Raw genomic sequence first — 21267 nt, forward strand, 5'->3', positions numbered from 1 at the left:
GCTCGGACTAAAGTCTCCCAGCGGAGTGAGGGAAGGAGTAGGTGCTGGATGCCCCTCTCGGCCCAACCGCGGAGGAGGAGGAGGAGAAAGGCCCCGGGCGGAGAGCAGGGATGTGTAAGGGGCCTGGGTCGGTCTGGGTTAGCCCGGTAGGGAGGGCACCAGGGCCCATTTCAAAGCACAGCCAAGCCCAATTGGTGGAAGCCAGGGGTCCTGGCTCTCCTTGGAACCTGCGGGGGGTGGCGTGCAGAGCTGCGCGAGGCCGACGCACACGACCCGTCCCCCTTCCCGCACCCCCCCTCCAGGCCCACCACCCGGTAGACTTTCCTCTTTGGGACTAAACAATCCCGCCACCCCACCCCCCAGCCCCCCCCCCGCCCCGCCATGAGACTCGGGTACGAGGGGAAACACAAGCCCTGGTACCGCCTCACCCGGAGCCCACAGGGCGCGCGAGAGGGACCACGAGGGCGCGCGACCCCGTGGCGCTCACACCTGCGCCCGCCCTCACGGGAAAAGTTTGCGCGGCCGCGCGCGCCGCGAGCCCCGTGCCGGCCGGCACCCGGAGCGAGTCCGCGCGCGGCCGCCGTCGAGTGGCGCCCGCGGGGCCGGGGCCAGGGCGCAGGCGGGAGCGTGCGAGCGCGCGGCCGCCGGCGTCCGGCCAGAGTTGGCGCGGGGACGCGAGCGCCGCCCGCCTCGCCCCTCCCGCCCGGGTCCGCGCCCCGAGTCCCCGCCTCCCTCCTCCCGAAGTCTAAGGTTTGGGGAATCACTGAGCCAATGAGGCGGGCCGCCCGAGCGGGTGTGCTGGAGCTGCGCGCGCGAGCGCGGGCGCGCGGAGGGGAGCGGCGGGGGCGCGCGTGCGGGAGCGGCGCGGGAGGCGGGCGAGCGCGCGCCCATTCACTCCAGCACCGCGGCGGGCGGGCGCGCGCGGGCGGGCCGAGCTGTGCTCTTTCACCTGCCGGGGCGGCACGGCTCGGCCCGGAGGAGGCGGCGCCGCGGCCGCCCTGCCAATCACCTCGGCGCCTGGCAGCGCCCCCGGCCGCTCCCGTCCGCCCGCTCCCTCCTGCCAAACTGTTACCCTGAGTGTTACCGTCAGGAGCAATGACATCAGGGCTTTAAAACAACTTGTTATTCGGGGAGTAATCAGTTGCAATTAGGCATTAATTAAGTATTATGAAAGTTGATTATTTAAGTGAATTCGGCTTTCGACTCTCCGACTATGGTGAGTACGGCAGTGGGGCGGGGGAGGGCAGGGGGCGCCGCCGCGGGGCTCGACCCCAGCGCGGGCGGGGGGCGCGGGCGGGGGCCGGGCGGGGGCGGGGGGCCCCCCTCGGCCTCGCGGGCCGCCGGGCCCCCCGACTCGGGCCGCGTCTATAAATAGTTTCTCTTTTAGTTTAATAAACTCGAGAGCCGAGAGGAGCTGCTCCGAGTGTGCAATGCCGGAGCGTGAGAGAGACAGGGGAGGGAGGGAGAAACTTTCGCTCTCCCTCCCGGGCCCCCCTGTCACTGCTCGCCGGGTCCCGGGGACTTGTCCGGCACTCGCTGGGGGGTGCGGCGAGCCGAGGGGGGCGGGAGGGGGACGGCGGGCACTGCGAGAGACTAAACAGATGTTTTTTCTTTCCCCTTCTGTTTTTGGCGTTCCTCGAAGAGTTTGGGACCAAAGAGAGGAGAATGGATCTTGGTACAGGTACCGGCGGTGGGAACCAGGGGAGGCTCTTTCACTTTTCTTTCGGTTCTTTTACGGAAGTTAGTATTTTTAGCCCAATGAGGTAGCAGCTGAGCAGGGGGTGGGGGCTGGCCTGGAGAGGGTCCAGTGCCCGCTGCGCTTCTCGCCCTGGTTTCTGGATTGCGAGGCTTCTGATGATATTATTGTTATTATTTGTTACTTGCTTAGTGACTGTGACTAATTTGATGCTTGTCATTATGAAAGAACCGAGGGGAGAGGGAGCTGGGGGGCACCCAGAGAGAGGATTTAGGGGGTTTTTGTGGGGGTTTTTGTTCTCCGTGTTTTTGAATGGCTCCGTGTTTGGTGTGTGTGTGTTTCTTTTTCCCCTGCAAAGATCGCTGTATGTCAGGCTGTGGGGTGTGTGTTTTTATTTTTTTAGTGGGGGGTGGTTTAGTTTTTGAAAGCAGCGTCCTGTTGGGAAAGGTGGTTAGTCTGGTTTCGGGGCGACTGTCTCAAGGTAAAGGAATTTAATTTATTTGGGACAAGGCTGTGTCGGATGATCAAGCTGCTTATTATGGCTAATGAGTATTTTTCACCTGAGAATCCGTGGGATGAGGCGGCTGTTATCAGTTCAAAGTCAGGGGCCCAGGACTCTCTCCCATCCCCCTTTTGAGCTTCCCCCAGGGGGTACACCAGGCAAACTACTAAATTTGGACTCTGGGTTTTGGGGGCCCTAGTATGGCGCCTAGGCTAGGGTTCCAGATAGCATGATGCTGGCCTGGGGCAGTTTCTCCTGATATTTTGGTGTTTTTATTGGTTTTAATCTAATTTTTTCAATATTTCGCTTCTCTTCCCACCTTGGGTTCCAACCTGAGCCCAGATTGAGGTTTACCATAAGCTCCTCAGGCTCTCAATTAGCCCTCTCTGTTGAAACCACATTTTGACCAGGACCCCAGATCCTAGCCTGAAAAAGCCACTGTCTTCTTAAATGTTTTTGAAAGAAGTCCATAATAAACAGGCTGATAATTCACTGAGACTGATCTCTGAACCCTTATGTCTCATTTCTGGAAGAATAGGTGGTGGTTAGGATTATTGTTTATAATGGGCCCAAGTTCATAGCATTGCCCCTTGGGGCCCATGAGCTGACATATGACCTTCTGAGGTCAAAGGGGAGTGGGCAGAGAGAGCAGGAAGGAGGCAGCACTGGGGGGCCCAGGGTAGGTGACATGGCAGTCAGCTCTGGGTAGTGGGTGTGTGTTTGTGGGGAGGGAGGTGGCTCAGAGTTTTTGTGACGGTGTCCAGCCAGGTGTGATCTCAGGTAATCTGACGTGGAGGTCCTCGGGACCTCTGTGCCCAGGAAAGATGTGATACCCCCTGCTGGGCAAAGTGATGAAGGTGTGTAAGGCCACTGTTGCCACGCTGCCCCTCCCTGGCCTCCACGCCCACAGAGAAGCAGCCCACCCCCACTCTAATCAGGTGTCTCATCGCCTCCTTCCTCCGGGCCCCACCCCCTTTCTTCAGAAAAAGGGCCCCCACCCAACCCAGCCAAGAGGCAGTCCTTACAGATGGGCCAGGCAGTGTGCACCACCCCCTACCTGGGGCAGATGAGCCTCTGCTTGTGGGCGGGCACGGTGGACCCAGGCATTACTCAGCTGGAAGGCAGGCCCTCCTCGTCTTCCTCCCTCTAACCTGGGTGCCAACTGGAGGTGGCGTCCACCCTCCTACCTTACCCCACACAGTCCCTCCCAGTCTGCTGTGGGCGCACGACTCCAAAGCCCTTCTGGAGGGTGCCTCCGACTGGAGAGAGAGCCTCCTGGGCCTGTGGGTGGCAGAACCTCTTAGAGCATCTCTCGTGGGCCTTAGGGAGACTTGCTTCTCCCAGCATTCCAGGGATAGGCTCTGGAAACTTTTCCTAGAAGTTGGAAGAGTCACTGAGGTGGACTGGTCCGTCCTCTAGCTGGAGCAGGGCTCTCCCAGCGGGGCTTAGACCTGGACTCTGGCTGGCCACTCAGTGAGGGGAGGTCCGGGTGTCGGAGCTCTGACTGCTTCCTGGAGGAGTCATCTGGCGATACCATCTCAGCCTTTTCTTTGAATTTGGAAGTTTCACTTAATTTCAGAACTTCAGAAGAAAAATAATTTTTTCCCTCTTCACAAAAAAAGGGAAGCAGGTGGGAACTCTGAGATCCCCTTCGGAGCCCATCTCTGGGCTGACTCTGTGCTCATCTTCCCTCAACATCTGGAATGTACTTCTGGATCCAGCCATGGCCGGAGGTCTCGTCACTGGCCGGGGCTCGTTGCTGAGACTGTGAGGGGCTCTCTTCTTTGGGGGGACCATGGACAGCTTCCACTGAGAGCTATTCTAGCAGAGGACAAGGCTGGAGGCTCAGGCCCCAAAGAGGTTGCTGGTGCCAGGGACCCTATAAGCACTGGATCATGGGTTTACATCCTCTCCAGCCTGGGACAGGTCCAGGTCCTGAAGCATTCCGTCCAGAAGCCATTCAGTGGTGGCAGAACCTAGGCTTCTCAGGAGGGGACAGCAGGACCTCAGGGCCGTCCAGGGCCACCCAGGGCCATGTGGACCCCTGTCCCCCCACCATAGTTCAGCCAAGGGCTGGATCAATCTGGACGTCTTTAGCAATAAAAAATGCCGATGTCGTCCTAATTCACTAGGCCCCGAGATGACAGCAAATTTACATTTTTTAATTAAACTAGCAGCCAGTTTTTATGAGAGGGGGTTGGGTTATGCAAATCAAATGGTTGTGTACGGAAGATTAGGAGAGTTTGGGAATAAATTCCACAAATGCTAATAAAAAAAAAAAAGGAAAGGGAAAGAGAGGAGGGAGGGAGGAGAGAGAGGAAGAGAGGAGGACATAGTTCCATTAGGCCCTTTTAGAGTGATTTCCCTGGGGGAGGGAGCCGGGCGGGAGAGGGGGGGGAGCTTTCAGACACAGGTAAATCCGTCCTGCAGTTGGGAAGCTCCCCAGTGTTAGGCCCCACTAGGCTGATGTCTAGGCCCCAACAAGACTGGAGGCAGGGGCACAAGGGCCGTGAAGCAACAGTGGAGCTTTGAGAGGGACCTTGCCCTTGATTCTCAGGGTCTGCTTGTAACTGCCCTCACTCTCCCCAGGGAGAGTGTGAGAAGAAGAGGAGAGGCTGTCCAGGGCTAGAGCTGTCCATCAGGATCCAAGCTAGGCCCCACCAGGTCAAGGGCCAAAGAGGCAAGAGAGCAAGTTCAAGGGGATGGCCACGGACAGAGAGCCAGAGAGGGGTGGCACTGTCCACTTGGTAGCCATGGTATCAAGGTGAGGTCAGTGGGAGGAATTGGCGTTGCTCACTGAGCCAGACCTGCTTTTTCCCTGGATAAGCTCTGCTGGAACTCTGGGGCCGGGAACCCCTGGCCTTGTGCACAGACACACCCCCACCCCCACCCCCACCCCGCGCCATTGCTTCTGAGCCCTGGCCTCAGGAGTGGAGGAAGCCTGAAGCAGGTTGTCCTCAATTTTCCTTCCTCAAGCCTTTACTTGGCCAGATACACCCACTCGACCAGTCTAAGCTAGGGCCAGTCCCTGCAGTCAGGTTGGGCACCGGTTTTGCCAGTCTGCTGCAGGGGGTAGGTGCCATCTTGGCAGGAAGGTGCAGTCGGAGCCAAGGACAGAATGGGCTGTCTGGGAAGTAGCGAGCTTCCTGGTACCATTCAAACAGAGGCTGGCTGTGACGTGTGTGGGGACTTGAGCATCAGGTGACCTTTAAGGCCTCTGGCTCTCCAGCTCCCAACTAGATCTTACTGGGGAGCATCAGTGGGGGCAGTTCGTGGGGGCGGGGTTGAGGGGACGAGGTGAGAAGCACATCGTTTGGCTTCTCTTCGGAAGAAGGCATTTGCGACCTGTGGCTCCGGACTGCGAAGTGGCCCTCGCACTAGCCCTGGTCCTGGTTGTGAGACATGAGAGCAGAACACCGGCTAAAAGCCCAGGCGTAGCTGTTCTTGCAACAAGAGGCAGAGGCAGCAAAGGCACATCTGGAAGGATCCCTAGAGGGGCCCCACCCCAGGCCCTTTTCTCCTATAGGGACCAGCCAGGAGAACCCATTAACTCTCCTCTCCGAGAAGGGCACTGGGGCCACTTAGCCAGACCTCATGCGGCCTGGCCATCGCTGCCGCCATTCGCCCATCCCCCACGGCCAGGGAATCTGGCTGAGTTGCAGCTTGGGTTTTTATGATGGAAAAATAAAATAAATGGAGACACCTTTGGAGGGCTGAGTCACGAAGCAGCATCTCCTCATTAAAGCTGCTGCCCCTGGCTCAAGTCCCTGGGCTGGGGATTGGGTGGGGCCCGGGAAGATTCTGGGCGCCAGCTCCTCCGCCTGGACCCTGCCAGGTTAGTGGTGTGCCTGCCCCTCCATCAGCCTCCTCTGGCTGGCCCGCCATGCTTAGAGGGGTCAGGCCGTTTCTCCCCGCTCCGCCCAACTCACCCGGGGCCCCAAGGCTTGTCTTTTACCACTGCCCTCCCTGAGCTGGTTTTTAAACCTTGACCACCCCGGTGGCTGCCACATCTTCTCCTCCTCATCATCATCTTTGCCGTGGGTTCGGGGGAGGAAGTTGCTCTGTAGTAATTCCAGCCTGAGGGTCCCTGAGGCAAGCAACAGCTGTCCCAGGATACCTGGGCCAGGGTACAGCAGGAGGAAGAAGGAGCAGGGGAGGAGGAGAAGGCTGGCGGTCCCAGGGGGCAGAGGATGTCCTACGTCCCTTGGACCGATTGTGAAAGGCAGCCACTTGGTGGTCCAGCATTCACCTCTCTGGCTGCCTGACCGCAGCCTGGCTCCTCACACCCCGCGTTCATCAGGACATAGTGTTCCCTGTCCGGGAAGAGACCCCGTGCAGGTGGTGAGGCTGGCGATTCAGAACGTGTTAGGGAGCACCTGCTAGAGCTGCCGTGGCCGCGAAACTGCCTGGTCCTTCCCTGCATTCCGGGACCCGCCTGGTGGAGGGAGACAGGCGTGTTCAGCTGCCACGGGGCAGAGGGGCACAGGGTGAGGAGCCCAGGGAGCTCTGTGAAGGAGTGGCCTTTGGACTTGATAAAGGATGGGAAAGTAGCGGCACAGATGGAGATAGGCAGCCAGATGTTCCCTGCACCCCCCAGCACGTTCTGGACTTCACATGGCCTTGCTCCCTAGTCCTCTGCCACCCACCCCCCAACAGAAACTCCTGCTTCCCATCCTGCAACCTCAGCCTTCTGCCCTTTTCCTCCAGGCTGCCCAGATCCCTAAAGCCAGGCCCTCCTGCCTACTTTGCCCCTCCTTAGAGCCTCATGCCCAGTTGGCCCTGGAAAGAGATATGAGATAAGAGGCTGGCTTGGGACCTGCATCTCTGAGGATCTGTTTAGGCCCATGGCAGTGGTGTGTCCAGGTGGCACTCAGGCTTCTGTACCCTGGCCCCCAGAAGGTCAAGGCCAGCAAAGTGCTTTCTTCTGCTACTCCTGCTCCTAATGGCGACCATTAGAGATAGGTCTGTGTTGACATCCCCTCACAGCACTTGGTACGGGGCTGGTCTCACGCCTTCCCACTGTTAGTGCTGGTGGAATTGATTGATTGATGTGCCTCTTCGCCAAGTGCCTCCCGGCTTCTTAGTGGGGGCAGAAGGAGGCAGGCAGGAAACGTTGGCCGATTCCCTTGGGACCTGGGTTTTAGCTCCTTGAGAGCTTTCTATAGCCTGGTTTACAGGAAAGAGTGGGGCTGGGATTAAAGATGACATGAAGGGGGTCCAAGGATAGACAGGCATTGTATGGTTAGATGGGGGCCTGCATTAGCTGCTAACTGTGACTCTGGCTTGGGCCTGGGAGGGTATTTGGCACCCGTAGCCTGCTACCGTGTGGGGGGCAAGCGGGCAGTGGCTGATGCATGGTCTGGGACTCTCCTTCCTCCCCTGCCTGTCTCCATCTCCCCCCAGGCAGACCTCACTACAGCATGTCCATCCTCTCTGGTCCTGCTCCCAGTCCCAGGACCCCTCCAACTAGGTAGGCCCAGTGCCAGAAAGAGGGCCCACCCCACATTGCCGATACCTCGGACCTCTGTCCCCTGGCGTGGCATTTGGGCTAGGGCACTGTCTGGCTTTGGAGGAGCGGGGGGGGGGACGGGATTGGACACATGTTATGTCTCCAAAGACCAGGGATCCCCAGAGGAAACCTTCTCGAGGTGAGCTTTGGCCTGATTTGGCCTTTCCTTGTAAGGCTTTCTCCATGAATTCGGGGGACCCCTGGGAGGGAATGTGCTGCATGGAAACTGGTGAAGAGTAAGAGGGGCTTTACCACGTCACCATCACTAGAAGTACATCTTCTCTTTGGCCAGATCATCACCTCCCTGTAGACCAGGGCCTGCCTCCCTGTCATCCCCTCAGCCGGCGAGCCCAAGGCCACAGCAAGCCAGGTGGGCTGCCTTGGGGAGGGGTTGGCCAGGTGCCCCACTGCCCAGCAGGGGGCGCCCCAGTGTATCTGCCCCAGTTCTAAGGACTGGGATGCTGGTCCCGGGTCTGGTCTGAGCCTTCTGGCCATGGGTGGGGGGAAGGGAGCTTCCCCTCCCCACCCCCAGAGGTTCCTTGGCTGAGTTTGTTTTGCCAGGGTGACCTGTTTAATCATCTCATTTTCTGGTGGCCGTTTATTCCTCGTTTCCACGGTTACGGCCCCATTAAGGGGAGAAGCAATAAGGCAGCGAGTCAAACAGGTAATAAAAACATTAAGGCCCATGTGCACTGAGGGAGGGCGGGTGGGTGGGAAGGGGGCTCAGTGAGGTGAGGCGGCCGGGGGAGAAGCAGAGGTAAGGGGCCACCAGGAGGGCTCCTGGCCGGCAGAAGCAGAGGACCGCTCCCCATGCCCCGGCTTCTGAGCTGCACCCTTTGGGGGCCGAGACCCAGGGCTAGCTCAGGACCATCCCCAGCCCTCGGTGCCCTGGCAACAGGCTGTATGTTGGGAAGTAGCACAGGAAGGAGAACCGTGAGAGTGACAAAAGCCTCCCCCAGGACTCCTCCCTGCTGGCTGTGCAGTCTGGTTGCAGGCCTCACCTCACCCTCGCTTGGTGGGGGTGGGGGATGATTTCTGACATTGTTTTGAGCTCTAGAACTTTTTTTCTGCCAACTTTATCAGAAAGCATATTTGTGGTGAGTGCTGCTAACAGGGCCAGTCTGGTGAGTAAATATTCCTGGTGTGGACAGCCCCGCGACCTTGAGAAGGAAGAGCGTAGCAGGGGGGCCAAGGGCATGTAGGAGAAAGGAGACCCAGTGGCCCCAGTGCTGTTGGGCGGCCCCCTAGGATGGAGTGAGGGGGCCAAAATGTTTGGGTTTGGCCTTCACAGTCTCTTCCCAGCAGTGTGGTCCGTCTCAAGCTCAAGTGACACTTGGCTCGGGCTGGGGTGTGTGACTTTCCTGCTGGGGGACTGGGCCGGGAGCCCTTGGTGTTGCTCCCACAAAGGACTTTCTGGCAGATTCTCCTCTGGGCTCCATAGAGACGCGGCCCTCCCTTCCTTTTGGAGGTGGAAGCTAAAAGGAAAGTCAGCCTCTTGCCAAGCCCGTCTGAGCCCAGGGGCACGTGCCTCCTACCCTAGGGGCCTCCTGAGTGGCCCCAGCCCCTCTGGGTGGCCCTCGAGATTGACAAGTGAGCTACTGGTCAGTGGGGTTGACCAGGAGGGGAGAGGGCCCTCAGCCAGGAAAAGTGGGGCTCCGACTGGAGGGGCAGTGCCTATGCGTGCTTGAGCCCGCCGCTGCTGCCCTGAAACCTCGGGTCAGTGGCTCAGAGAGAAGAGCAGAGGTTCCCGTGCGGGGTGCCTCTGAGTGAGGAGTGCCTACTTTCCTTTTCTCCCCAGTGTTCTGATCCTTTGCAAACTCACCGAGGTCTGTGTCTCCAATTATTAAATTCAAAGTTGATTTCTGACTCGAGAGGGAGAAAGAGAGGAAGGTCTGGGAAATGGGGGAAACCCTCTGGCTGGGAAGTGTGTCTTGGGAGCGGACCTAGATGAGTTAATATTCCGATCAAACAATTAAAAATAGAAAATGCGCCCGCGGCCCCAGCTGCTGAGGCTTTTCGGCATCTGCCACCAGGAGGTTCACCAGGCAAGTGGTGCTGGAAAGGCGTTTTTCCACAAACAGAGAATATCAGAGACTACCGTGCACCCCCCCACCCCCACCTCCCTCCCAGGACCCAGGACAGGTGTCTAGGGGCTCCCAGCTCTCCCTGAGCTCCCCTCATGGGCCTGGAGCCAGGGTCTGTGCAGCTTCAGGGCGGCCCTTCTCCCCTGCAGGGCCCAGCCATGGCGGTGAGGTCATCGCCAGATGCCTTGCTAATTGCTTTAAGAATCTAACTTAAAATAAGATGAAAACTTATATTCCTGGGTGAGGAATAATTTCCCATCGAATAGTAAATTAATGGAAGGGTTATACCAGGGGGCCTGGCTGGGAGGCCGTGCTCATCTGATAAATCCAAGTGGCTTGGGCAAAACAGGTCTAGACCGGGGGCTCCCCTAAACCTCAGGCCAGGCCCCGTCCTCCAGCTCTTCTTGGGCTCCACCATGGCCGGCTGAGCTGAGAGGACATGTCCCATATGTGCTCAAGGTTCCTGTCAATGCTGGGGACCACTTTTCAAAGCCCCCAGGTGGGAGAGGCTCAAGTCTGACATCCCTCCGGCATGAGAAGGCCTTGCGTGGTCAGTTCACCTGGGAGCACTTGCCAGCTCCCAGCATGGTGACCAGCCACGCTGGTTTGCCCAGGACCTGAAAGACCCACGTTCCGTGAACACCTCAGTTGTGGAGGCAGGTGGACGGGCTGATTGACAGTGCCCCTCCCTTGGGGTCCCGGGGAGCCAGAGCACCTCGTGGACTAGAATACTCTCCGTCCAGGATGGGTGATTTACAACTGGTTCCACCTAAAATGCCCATCTCTGTGGGCTGCTGCCTTCGGTGAAGCGCGTGTGAACTCAAGCGGGTATGACACACGTGTTCCCAGGCGGGACGAGGCACTGCCTGGGAGCCTCTGCTGGACGTAGGAAGGGACTTGCCCCTGTGCACCCACCTCCACGCCCCTCCCCTTTCTGCTGAGCCCTTCCCCCTATGGCAAGGATGGGCACACGGGGCAGATTTGTGACAACAGAGCGCCGATGAGTTTACCTAGTACCTACCTGCCTTCCGAGAGATTCAGAGCACGCCAAGTTTAATATCCCAGTTCCTCGGAAGAAAGACAGAGAGTTGTCCTATTTCGCAGGTGGAGAAACAGGAGGTCCGGAGACACAGACGGGTCAGGGAGGGGAGCTGCCTTCCACGGGGAAGAGGGACTTGCTGGAGGACCCCTCCACTGGCAGCCCAGTCCTGGATATTTCCCGTGCTGCTGGGCCCACTGCCCCAAACCTCTCTGGGTGCCCCCTAGATCCCACCTGTAACATGTGGGCACATCCCGGGCCTCCCCTGCAAAATAAAATGCTCTTGTTCATGCGGTTGCATTTTGAGCTTTTTGGAGGTAGCCTCCCCTTGAGGCGCTTGTAAGTACCTATCTCCTGAGAAAGGGGTATCCCCTTCTGTTCACAGGGAAGGGTTGAAGGGGAGTTGGAAAACATTCTGACTTGTCTCTTTGGTGAAATGGAAATGAGTGGACTGGACCCAGGGCCCTTCAGGAGGAGAGTCTTAATGAACGGGCATTCTCCTAGGAGACAGGACAGCAGATGCATGTTTGTTGCGTGTGTTTCTGTGTAAGCATAGACTTCGCTAGAGGGGATGATCAGGACGTTTCCGGAACCTGGTTCACCGGGAGACCCTTGCAGCTCGGCTAAGGGGTGCATATCACCACTGGCCTTCATGGCTTCTAGAAGTAATGGGCCTCCTTGGGAACCGTAGAGGATAAACTTGCTGCTGGTCCCTGCGTGGGGTTTGAGCCCAGGGGCTGTACTGAGTATGGCAGGTGTAATCCTCCCCCATGTGGACCACGCTGCTTTCAGAGGGAGGGAGGGAGCAGTTGGGTGTTCTCGGGCAGACTGCGGCTGCTTGAGCTTGAGCGGCCTCTTCCACCCTCCTACCGCACACCTACCAGCCCCCCACCCCCACCCCAGAGGAAGGAATTATGGGGCAGTAGGACTGAGAATTCCTAGTCTAAACAACTCAGGAAACCATGCTTCAGGAGTGAGCCAAGCCGGAACCGCAGATGGCGCGAGCCTGGGTTGTAACTACAAGGACAGTGGCTGCGAATGTTCCATGTTCTATGGCAGTTGCTGTTCAAGCAGACTGATTGGTGAACTCCAGCCTGCTGGGATCTGAGCAGGCTCTCCTCTGTTCATCTTCTCTCACCCCCAGGGTGGGGGAGCGAGGCTGGGTTAGACAGAGGGGACAGCCTGCCAGCCAGCCCTAGAAAAGCAGGTGGAAGGAGGAGGAGACAAATAGGCAGCCTGGGAGCACCCGGGCCCTGGCCAGAGGGTGCAGCCTCTTGCTCGGTCCGCATGGGCCCTTTTCCCAGGCCTGCCTGACAGGAAGTGTCACTTTGGGGGTTCCTGGGAGGCCTTCAGATAGGTGGTGAATGGAGCTCCTCCCTGGAGACTCCGGGGCAGGGCCAAGAGCCCAGAGAAGGAGCTGGGGATGTTTTCTGTTTCCAGGTCCCTTGGGGGCCCAGGGGCGGATTGAGACAGGCTCCTTGCAGGGAAGGTGTTAACAAACAGCAGGTGATTAAACATGACAAGCGGTGACATTTCTGTGCAGGGTTCTTGGTCCCGGCAATGCCAGGAATGAAGCTATAAACCCTGACATTTTGTGTTATGCACTGAGAGGTTTTTAATAGACCTCTCTCCCTCTTCCCCAGTCAACTTCTCCTTCCCTCTTCTCCCCTCCGCTAAACCCTCCACCCCCTTTGTAGCCACTGCCCCCACAGAAGCCTCCTGCCTCCCCATTCAGCCTGGCCTCAGGGAGCCTCCAATTCCTGTGCCTCTGCAGGCCTCCGGCCACTCCCTCCCTCAACCTCCAGCTCTCCTCCAGGGCAGGGGCCAGCTCTCCCAGCTCTCCCAGCTCTCCCACTGCCCCCCACAGCCCCTCCCTCCGCTTTGATCTCTCCCCACAGCCTGCACTCCCTTCTCCTTTTTTTGGGTCCTGATCTCACAGCCTCACCCTCTGCTGTGGCTGTGCCAGTTGTTTGCAATGGCAGGTGGCTGTCCCTGTGCCCTCTTTGTGTTGATAACATTTTCAGACAGACTTGAGAGGGGCTGTAGGGAGGTGGTGGGGCTGGGGCTGGGATTTTCCCCCATCTTTTTTCAATTTCCTTTTCTCCTTTTTTGGGACAGAGACGGGAGGTGGAGGGAGAGCAGTGCGAACAGTTGCTGGATTGATTCCGAAAGGGCCTGGCTGGTAACAGTTGTTCGTCTCCCAGAGAAATGTTGGAACAACTGGGGCCTCTTTTGTTCTCGGGGCAGAGCCCTGTGAAGGGCATTTGGAGGTGAGCCTGAGGCACAAGAGGGTCAGAGACCCAGGAGCTTCAAGCCTCAGTCCCACCCAAGGGAGGAAGGGTTCCTAGAGCTCCGCGGGGCCTGCTTGGTACAGAAGCCGGGCCACACCCCCCATCCGCGCTCTTCCCCTGATGAACTTGAGAAGCACTTAGTTTTCTGTATTCATTCAGTAAATATTTATTTGGGTCAGGCACTCTGCTACAACAGTAGTCCCATCCTACGGACCTTGCAGCCTAGGGAGATAGAAGGGTCATTAAACAAGTTACTACAGAAGCGCTGCCACACGGAGCAGGGCGTCAGGAGAGGACGACGACGGGACCCTCCAGAGTGTGGTGGTCTCGGAAGGGCTTCCAGGAGGAAATGAAATTTCACCTGGGACATCTGCAAGATGCGTGGGGGTCCGGGTGGGATTAGCCTGGCCCTGAACTGAAGGAGGTGGGGGGGATGCTCCCTGTTCCCTAGGGGCTGGCTGGCGGGCCAGGGGTGAGCGGTGAGCTGTGCCAGCCCACTAGGGCCGTGCCCCTTCGCGCTCTGGCTAACAGGCCCGGGACTTGCTCTTCCAGCCGCCCTCCTACCAAGTTGACGCATCTGTGCCAAGCATGGTGCTTGGAGGCAGAGCAGGAACGTGGCTCAGCCCTGTCCCTGTGGGCGGGAGAATAGCCAGGAAGTCAGCAGGTGCCACTGAGGGGTGGGCTGCTCCCACTGTTCCTCCCGCGAGGCCCCTCCGCTGATGACTCACTGAAGAGGGGGCGGGGGAGAGCATGCAGACCCGCGTGGAGGGTAGAGCTGCAGCAGGAGCCCGGGGGAGCCCAGCTGGGACGGTGGCACATTTCTATGTCCCCTCTTTACCTCCTGCACCTGCTGGCCTCCAGGAGGCCCTCCTCAAACTCACAGCTGGCCTCCCTCCCGTGCCTTCCGTGGTGTGTGGAATGCTCCGGTGCTGGTGTGTCTTCCCCAGTAGACTCTGAGCCCTCTGACACCTGAAACCGCGCTCCCCGAGTCCCTAGGGCCAGCAGGACCCTGCGAAGTATCTGCCTATAGGTACTTGGGATGTATTTGAGAAACTCGCCTGGGCCCCAGAAGACGAGGACATGCACTGACCCTTAGAAGTGAGGAGCCCGTAGACAGACCAGGGGGCCCCTGGCGTTGGGGAAGCCAGGCTCTGGGGGTCCAGGTTCAGTTTCCCCACCCAACCCAAGCTGGCCTCACACCCCAGTCATTCAGCCGTAGCAATGGGGCAGCAGTAAGGCCTGCTGCCTAGAAGGGCCTCAAGGAGACTTCTGAAGGCTTCCTTCCCCACCGTCCTCTGCCTTTGCCCGGAGGTCAGACCCAGGACATCCTGCCTCCACACCTGTTCCCTGAGGAGGACCAGGTTAGCTTCTGGTCCCCGTTAAAGGGTCTAGGGCAGATTTCAGTCATAACACCCCTTCCCCACCCCATCCCAATCCGGCCTTTCTGCCAGATTTGGCCTGGGTCCCCTAATGCTACCCTTTGTCATCCACTTCTCAGAGTCCAGCCAAGACCCAGGAAGGCCCCAGAGGCTCAGCCTTCCTGAGCCCTTGGCAGCCGAGAGGGATGAGGCGTGCAGAAATGGGAGGGGAGGGGAGCCCCAGAGCCAGGACTTGGCCCCCTGCCTCTGTAGATCCGGAGCCAGGTTTTCCTGTAATCCCTACATCCTGTTGCAGATCCTTAATCAGCTGGAGCCCAGGTTGGGCCGGACCCTGTAGTGACACTCGGGGCTGTAGGATGGAAAACCTGAAGTGGAGCTTCCGGAGTTGGGGTTGGGGGCTGCGAGGAGGAGGCAGGTGGAGGGGAGGAGAAGAGAGCCCATGCAGGCACAGGATGTGGACAGAGCCCAGAGCCGCCACCCACCCAACCCAGGCTGGGGGTGGAGGAGCAGCTGTTGCAGGCTGGGAACCAGGGATGTGAGAGGACGAGGAGGGGCCCACGTGGGGGCCCCTGGAGAACACCAGAGTCTGTGGGGGCTGCCCATGTTGCCTGTTAGCACCATTGAGACAGCTGACCCTGGAGTCGCTCAGATAGTGAGCAAAGACTCCAGCCGGGAAACAGCAGAGAGGGGGGACCCTGGGTGCTGTGGGTTCCAGGGGTCTACACCAACCTGGGCCCAAGTGCAAGGCGGGAAGGGCTCCTGCCCCGCTGGGAGCTCTGCTTCCCGAGGAGGGCTGAGGCAGGGGACCTGCAACTGTTGTGCTGGGGACTTGGGCAGCCAGGGGACCAGGCTCCTCGGGGGGAGCAGCAGGGGCCCCTGAGCAGGAAAGCGGGTTCCCAGGATTGGCCATTCCCTTCAGCCAGGAGCAGCGGGCCCTGGTTGTCCAGCCCGGCTCCACAGTCCCTGCATGAGTCAGGGGAAGGGTTGGGGACCGGGGGGGAGGGGGGGACGATGTACCCCTCCTGGACCTCAACTCCGTGTCTCCCAGGAGCAGTGGTGGAGCAGGATAGGGGGCAATGCCCAGGCCAGAGACAGCCACGGAGCGCAGGCCAGGAGTGGGCTGGCTGGCAGTGGTCGGGCAGACGGGCGTCTGTCCTGCCAGGGGCCCAGGCTGGCTATGCAGACAGCCTCTTTTCTATATGGAAATGAAGAATTTAGGCTAATGGAGCTCAACCATCTCTAATTTTGCGATGGCAGGAGGATTTTGATTGAAAGTAATTAAGCAAGCTAGCTGTAAAATTAATTAAAGCAAAAGGGGGGGATTTTTTATTGGATTGGATAGCGATATAGCGTCTGTCAGGCGGGGGACGGATGGGGGTGACCTGAATCCTCTGCCCTCCCCCCTCCCACTCGGGACGTTTATGTCACTTTAATCTCCTTACAGCGGCTGCTGTGCATTTGTTTGAAATAATCAAGGAAATATGGTCAGAAATTGTCAGCTTTCAGATCTAATTTACCTGACGGCCCCTGCGCGAGCCGGCGCGGCCCAGGGAGTGAGCGTGCGTGAGCGGGCGGGGGAGCCTGAGTGGGCACAGAGGACACCAGGCTCTCCAGCCCCCTCCCCAGCCCCAGGCCCCCTCCCAGGGCAAAGGGAGGGGCTCCCCAGGCCTGTGGGCACCTCCCTGGACAGGCCCCCGCCCCACCCACCTGCTGCCTCCCCCTTGTGCTGTAACCAGCTTTGGGTTTAGGGCCACAGGATCAGGGAGGTGACGGTAATTCCTTACTCCAGATGGCTGACAACTGCTAAACCCCTCCACCAGGGCCACAGTTTTAAAAATACTCTTAACTTAGTCCCCTCGTGTCGTTGGCAGCCTTAGCAAGGGGATTGTGGAGATGGGCTGTAGGGAGGATGGGATGGCAGCGTCCACCATCACAACCCTCTGCCACCTGCTGCCATCCCCACCTTCTTTCCCGGGGCTGCCTCTCTCCCAGGCCCTTCCTCTAAATCCCAGAATGGTGTTTGCCCTGTTTTCCCCTTCACAGCACAACTCACAAGTTCTGGGGGTCTCAGTCTCTGCAAGAGGAAGGTCCCCTCCCTCGAACACACATGCTCCCACCCTGCACCCAGGCAGGCTCTCCCTCATATGGCCACCCACCCCCATGTCCTGCCTCTTTTCCAGTGGGTAAGCCAGGCCACAGACTCTCCTTGTGCTTCCCCTGGGTGCTGGGAGCCTGAATCTCAGGCCCTGCGCCCTGAAAGTGTTGGCTTGGAGCCATTTGGGGTCCTTGCCCAGGTGGGCCAGTGTGGGGCTGAAGCTTTTCTAGCAGGGAACCCTTGTGGGTTTTGGGGCCAGTGGGCCCTGGAGCAGTCTACAAGGGCTGCAGAAAGATCCCCTTTAAAGCACAAATGTGTAGCAATTTGATCTGCTGGTCATGAGAGGGCCCAGGTGGGGAGTTGAGGCTCCGGATTTGTCTGGTCCTGACGAGTTAGTGACACAGGCTTCTGAGGAGTCTCTCAACCTCCTGGGCCTCAGTTCCCTTGCAGTTCTAAAGTTCTATGCAAATCTAGGACAACCTGTGCTCTGATCGCTGCCACCCTTGGGAGCTCCTTGTCCAGCCAGAGCTCCTTGCCATGCCCCTGGGACAGGGGAGAAGGTGGAGGGTTCTAGAAACAGAGCAGATTAGGATGTGCAGCCTGCTCCCAGTTTGCCCACATTACAGCACACCTGTTAGAAGCCCTCTGTCCCCACCTGCCCTCCTTCCATCAGTCCTTATCCTAACCCTGAGTGTGTCTCCCTGCTCTCACCCCAGCTTTGGTGCTGGGTGACTCGGGGGGAGGGGGGCCTCCTCCAGCAGCAAGGGAGGCTGAGCCCCTGACTTCCTTCCAGGCTGGCTCTTGAGCAGAGCAGCTGGGGGATCGGGAAGCATTGCCTGCCCCCTTCTTGAGCTCTCTCTGCCTGACCCTCCACTCTTCGCACCATGAATCACTCATCTTGGGGCAGGGGGTGGAGCCCCAAAGCGCTCTGCCCAGGAAAGAGTGGGAGGAGAGCCCTTGTCCTCCTGGCTCTTCTCCACATCTTCAGGGCAAAGTTCTTTGTGTCTAGAGCCCAGGCGGCACTGTGGTCATTTGGGCCCAGCACTCCCCTGGCTGTGCCTGCAGGAACTTGGTGAGAGGCAGGGGCATGGCCAGGCACCATGAGGGCCAACCAGAGCCAGAGTCCCTGCCCTTTGTGCCCACCAGCTGCCCAGGAACCAGATCCCAGGAGACACAGGCCCCAGCCCAGCACCTCACCTCCACGTGTGGCTCTCAGCTGCTCACGTCAGCCCCCGCAGCTGAGATGTAGAAGACCCAGCCTGGGAGCCAGCAACAGGGACCCAGCAGGGCGGCTCTCCCTGGGCCAGGGGCCGGTCTCTGGGCTTGATGCTGGTCCAGGCTGCGGGTGGCGGGCACCAAGGTGGAGAGAGGCTACAGCAGAACTCAGATGCCCACTCAGGCCTGGGCAGGTTGGTGCACTGAGGCACAGGGATGTGGAGAAGGCCAAGAGAAGGTTCAAGAGTGCTCTTAGGGTCCTCACGGTGTCCCCATGTTGGCCCTTTGCTCTGCCCTTGTGGGAAGCCCTTGAACTGGGGGTGCTGTCCCCAAAACCGCTTTGGGAATGAATCCTATGCAGTGAGGAGAGAGCTTTGTGCAGTGGCTTCTCTTGGAAGGACAGGCACAGGTAGCGGGCAGGCGAGGTCCACAAGACTGGCCACGGGCTCTGAGATTGTAAGGTCAGAGAGAGCGAGTCCCCAACAACGTAGCCCCGGACAGCCCAGGGAGTCTGGGAGAGAGATGAAGGGTGGGTATTTGGGGGCTGCTAAGTCTGAGGCCCACCCAGGAGTACCTGGTGCCCATCACCTGGCTGGGGTTTGAGAACACACATGCACTGTGGCCTCCAAGGGTTCCCGCCCACCCTTCCTCCTCGGCCCCCGAGGCTTTAGGAAAAAGCAAAGCATGCTGGCCTTGTCCAAGTGGAGCCCTCCTCTTTCCGGGGCTCCTCCCTGGCTCTCTGCCATCCCCTACAGCCAGGTGTCTGAGCCTCTAGGTGGAGCTTGTGCAGGGAGAACCAGAGAGGGTGAAGGATGACTGGCTCGGCCTTGGACCAGCCCTCCAGGCCTGGCTCCCTGAGGCCCTTTATGAATGGGGAGGACTCCCACCAGCCGGGGCCCACCCTGGCCTAGCTAGCCCCATGCTTCCTCTTTTTAGGTGGGGCCCAGCATGAGCGGGGCTGGCTAATCTCCCCGCCACTGAGGGCAGAGAGGAGGGTCTGTCCTCTGAGTCCTTGCTCATGCTTCCTAGTGGCCAGTAGCTTCAGGAGAGTTCTCAGGGGTATGTGGTGCCCCAGCCACAGGAGCTGGGAGAGGTACCTGCCTGACTGGGAGAGGAGCCCAGAGTGGCTGGGGTCCAGCCCTGGGAATCATTCACGGCGGGGTCTGGCGATGCCCACGGTGCTCCCCCAGCCAGAGCCATGCTGGAGTTGGCTGGATGTGACCAAGGCAGCGGGCTCCCGGAAGTGCCCGGGGCCAGGCTGGGCTCCGGCCTGGCAAAGCCTCCGCCACCCGGCTCGGCGGTTTCCTGCCGGCGTCAGGCCTTCTCTCCTGTTCCCGTGGCACCCACCCCGCTCCTCCGGATCCTGGGGCGGGGGTGGGGGGGTGGGGTGGTGGTGGCTGGTGGCTGGTGGCCCCGCACAGCCCCGCGGCAGCTTCCCAGGCCCCTCTTCCCCTCCCTCCAGCCTGGCCCCACTTCCTCACCCTTCAGGCCTGAAGCCCCCCTGGCCCAGTCCCGGCCCTGTCCTCCAGCCCCGTCCTCCGGCCCCCCTGGCTTCACAGTCGCATTTGGCTGCCAGCATAGGGTACTGCAAAACTGCTGGCACTGCCAAAACCCCGTGTGCGCTATGACTCCCCAAACATCCCTTTATTTTTATTGTTCTGTTAATTACTGTTTAAACTTTAATAAGTCACTTCGTCAGGAGGGGGGACCTGCCGTGAGCTTTTCTGTGCAAACACGGGCCCGGGAGTGACTCGGGTGTAATATAACCCTTTATGCGATGTGGGAATGTTTAGATTGTAACAGAAACTTGTTATTTTAATGACAGTGGGGGGGGGGGATCTGAACATGGAAGGGGAGGAGGGTGGGCTCCCCTTGGGTCCCCACCGAGGGCTGGGGTGGCCTGGCGACAGCAGGGGTGCTCCCTTGCTGCTCCGAGGATGCCGAGGGTCAGGTCCGCCCAGAGGGGGTGCCTCCCAAGAGATACTCCAGGACTCGAGGGCAGGAGAACACTCAGCTCTCAGGGGCCTAGACAGCTGAGGGCCCCAGGAGAAAGGGGGACTCTGGGGGTTGGGAGAAGCAGGAGGACCCAGAGTTCCTAGATCTCTGGGAGGCTGGTTTCCCTTCCCTGCCCCCCCCACCCCGGTCTGGGAGGGAACAGCCCTTCCCCCTACCAAGGCAGGGACCCTGCCCACAGTCACCATCCAGTAGAGGGGCAGGCCCCACGTGCTCCGAGGTGCTGTGCCAGACATGTCACTCGATTGCATCTGTTCAGCAGCCCTGTTTCAGATGAGGACACTGAGGCCCAGGGCAGAGACCAAATTTCCTTAGAAGTGGCGAGCTTTAAGAGGAAGACCCAAGTTTCTAATGTCGATTTGTCTGATCTGGATGCTGTCAAAGTCCCAGCGCCCAAGCGTGGATGGTATGGGAGGGCCAGGCACTGTCCCTCGACGGCAAGGCAGAGAAAGGCTCCGGGCACTGCGCTGGGAACCAGGATCATCCCCCTCAGCCCTTGGGCAGGGTTCACCCCTTGGGTCTCCCCTCCTGCTCCCCATCAGGAGGAAGGGCTGCAAGGTGAAGGGGACATGGAAGTAAGGGTCGTCCCCAAGCCTGGGCATAGGACACTTGCCCTCTTCCTCAAAAGACCTGGCTCCATCTCAGGGAGTTGGGGTTCAGGCCTAGGGTAGGGATGATGGTAGCCAGGTCTTGCTCCGGTGCCCTGTCTCGCTCCAGTTCCCCCCATCCTCTATACCCAGAGGCACTCCTGTCCCAGACCCCTTTCCAGAGCAGGTGATACCTGGACAGGGAGCCTTTCTCCAGCATCTGTGGGTCTCCTTCTGGGGCCTCATGAGGGCATCTGGGCCTGGTTTCCTACTTTGTCTTCACTCAGTCCCTCCGCCTGTCCATCCTTTCATCCATCCATCCACAGAGCTGAGCTTCTGCTCTGTGCCAGTACTGGGTGGCAGAAGGGCATGAGCCCCGTGCTTGCCCTCGAGGGCCCATGCCTGGTGGGGCAGTGAAGAGGAGTTGGGGGGAGAGCACAACGAGGACTGTCCCCTGGCCTGCGCAGGTGCTCTCAGCCAGCCAAGGCAGAGACCCTTGCCCTCCCTCCACTCTCTCCCCTCCCTCTGCAGGCTACGCCCACGAGGGCCCCTCCCCAACCCTCCAGTGGGCAGGGCCAGAGGTTCAGGACCCTGGCTCCCTGGAGCTGGAGGCCAGAGCCCCCCAGATGGCAGCGGCGTGGGTCACGAATCGCTGAGGTTTTCCTTTTCCGAGCAGCGCGTTTCCCTAAATTGTCTTTGACTGCGTGCATGGGTAATGAAAGTTTATGCCCTTGTTAGAAGGACAGGCGGCCAGTTCCAGTTAGAACTGGGGCTGTCTCCCTGCCAGCCCCCCCCGCAGCCCCCCCCGCAGCCCCCCTCCCCAGCAGCAGAGGGAGCAGGAGCACAAGTGTGTGTGT

The 21267-nt window shown here is 59.5% G+C and overlaps 1 protein-coding gene across 1 annotated transcript in view; it reads left to right on the plus strand.

Annotated features, from left to right (window-relative positions):
* The first annotated feature begins 1079 nt into the window (after nt 1-1079).
* The window catches only part of CASZ1 (castor zinc finger 1), a 52785-nt gene continuing 32597 nt past the window's right edge, over nt 1080-21267 (plus strand). The window contains exons 1-2 of the mRNA XM_088023051.1: nt 1080-1216; nt 1643-1681. Of these exons, the coding sequence (XP_087879177.1) occupies nt 1168-1216; nt 1643-1681 (88 nt within the window). The 5' untranslated portion in view covers nt 1080-1167. The remainder of the gene's footprint in view (nt 1217-1642; nt 1682-21267) is intronic.

The sequence above is a fragment of the Eumetopias jubatus genome, unplaced genomic scaffold, assembly GCF_037043125.1.
Source record: "Eumetopias jubatus isolate StellerSeaLion01/CBP00866 unplaced genomic scaffold, mEumJub1_p1.0 scaffold_4, whole genome shotgun sequence".
Classification (NCBI taxonomy): Eukaryota; Metazoa; Chordata; class Mammalia; order Carnivora; family Otariidae; genus Eumetopias; species Eumetopias jubatus.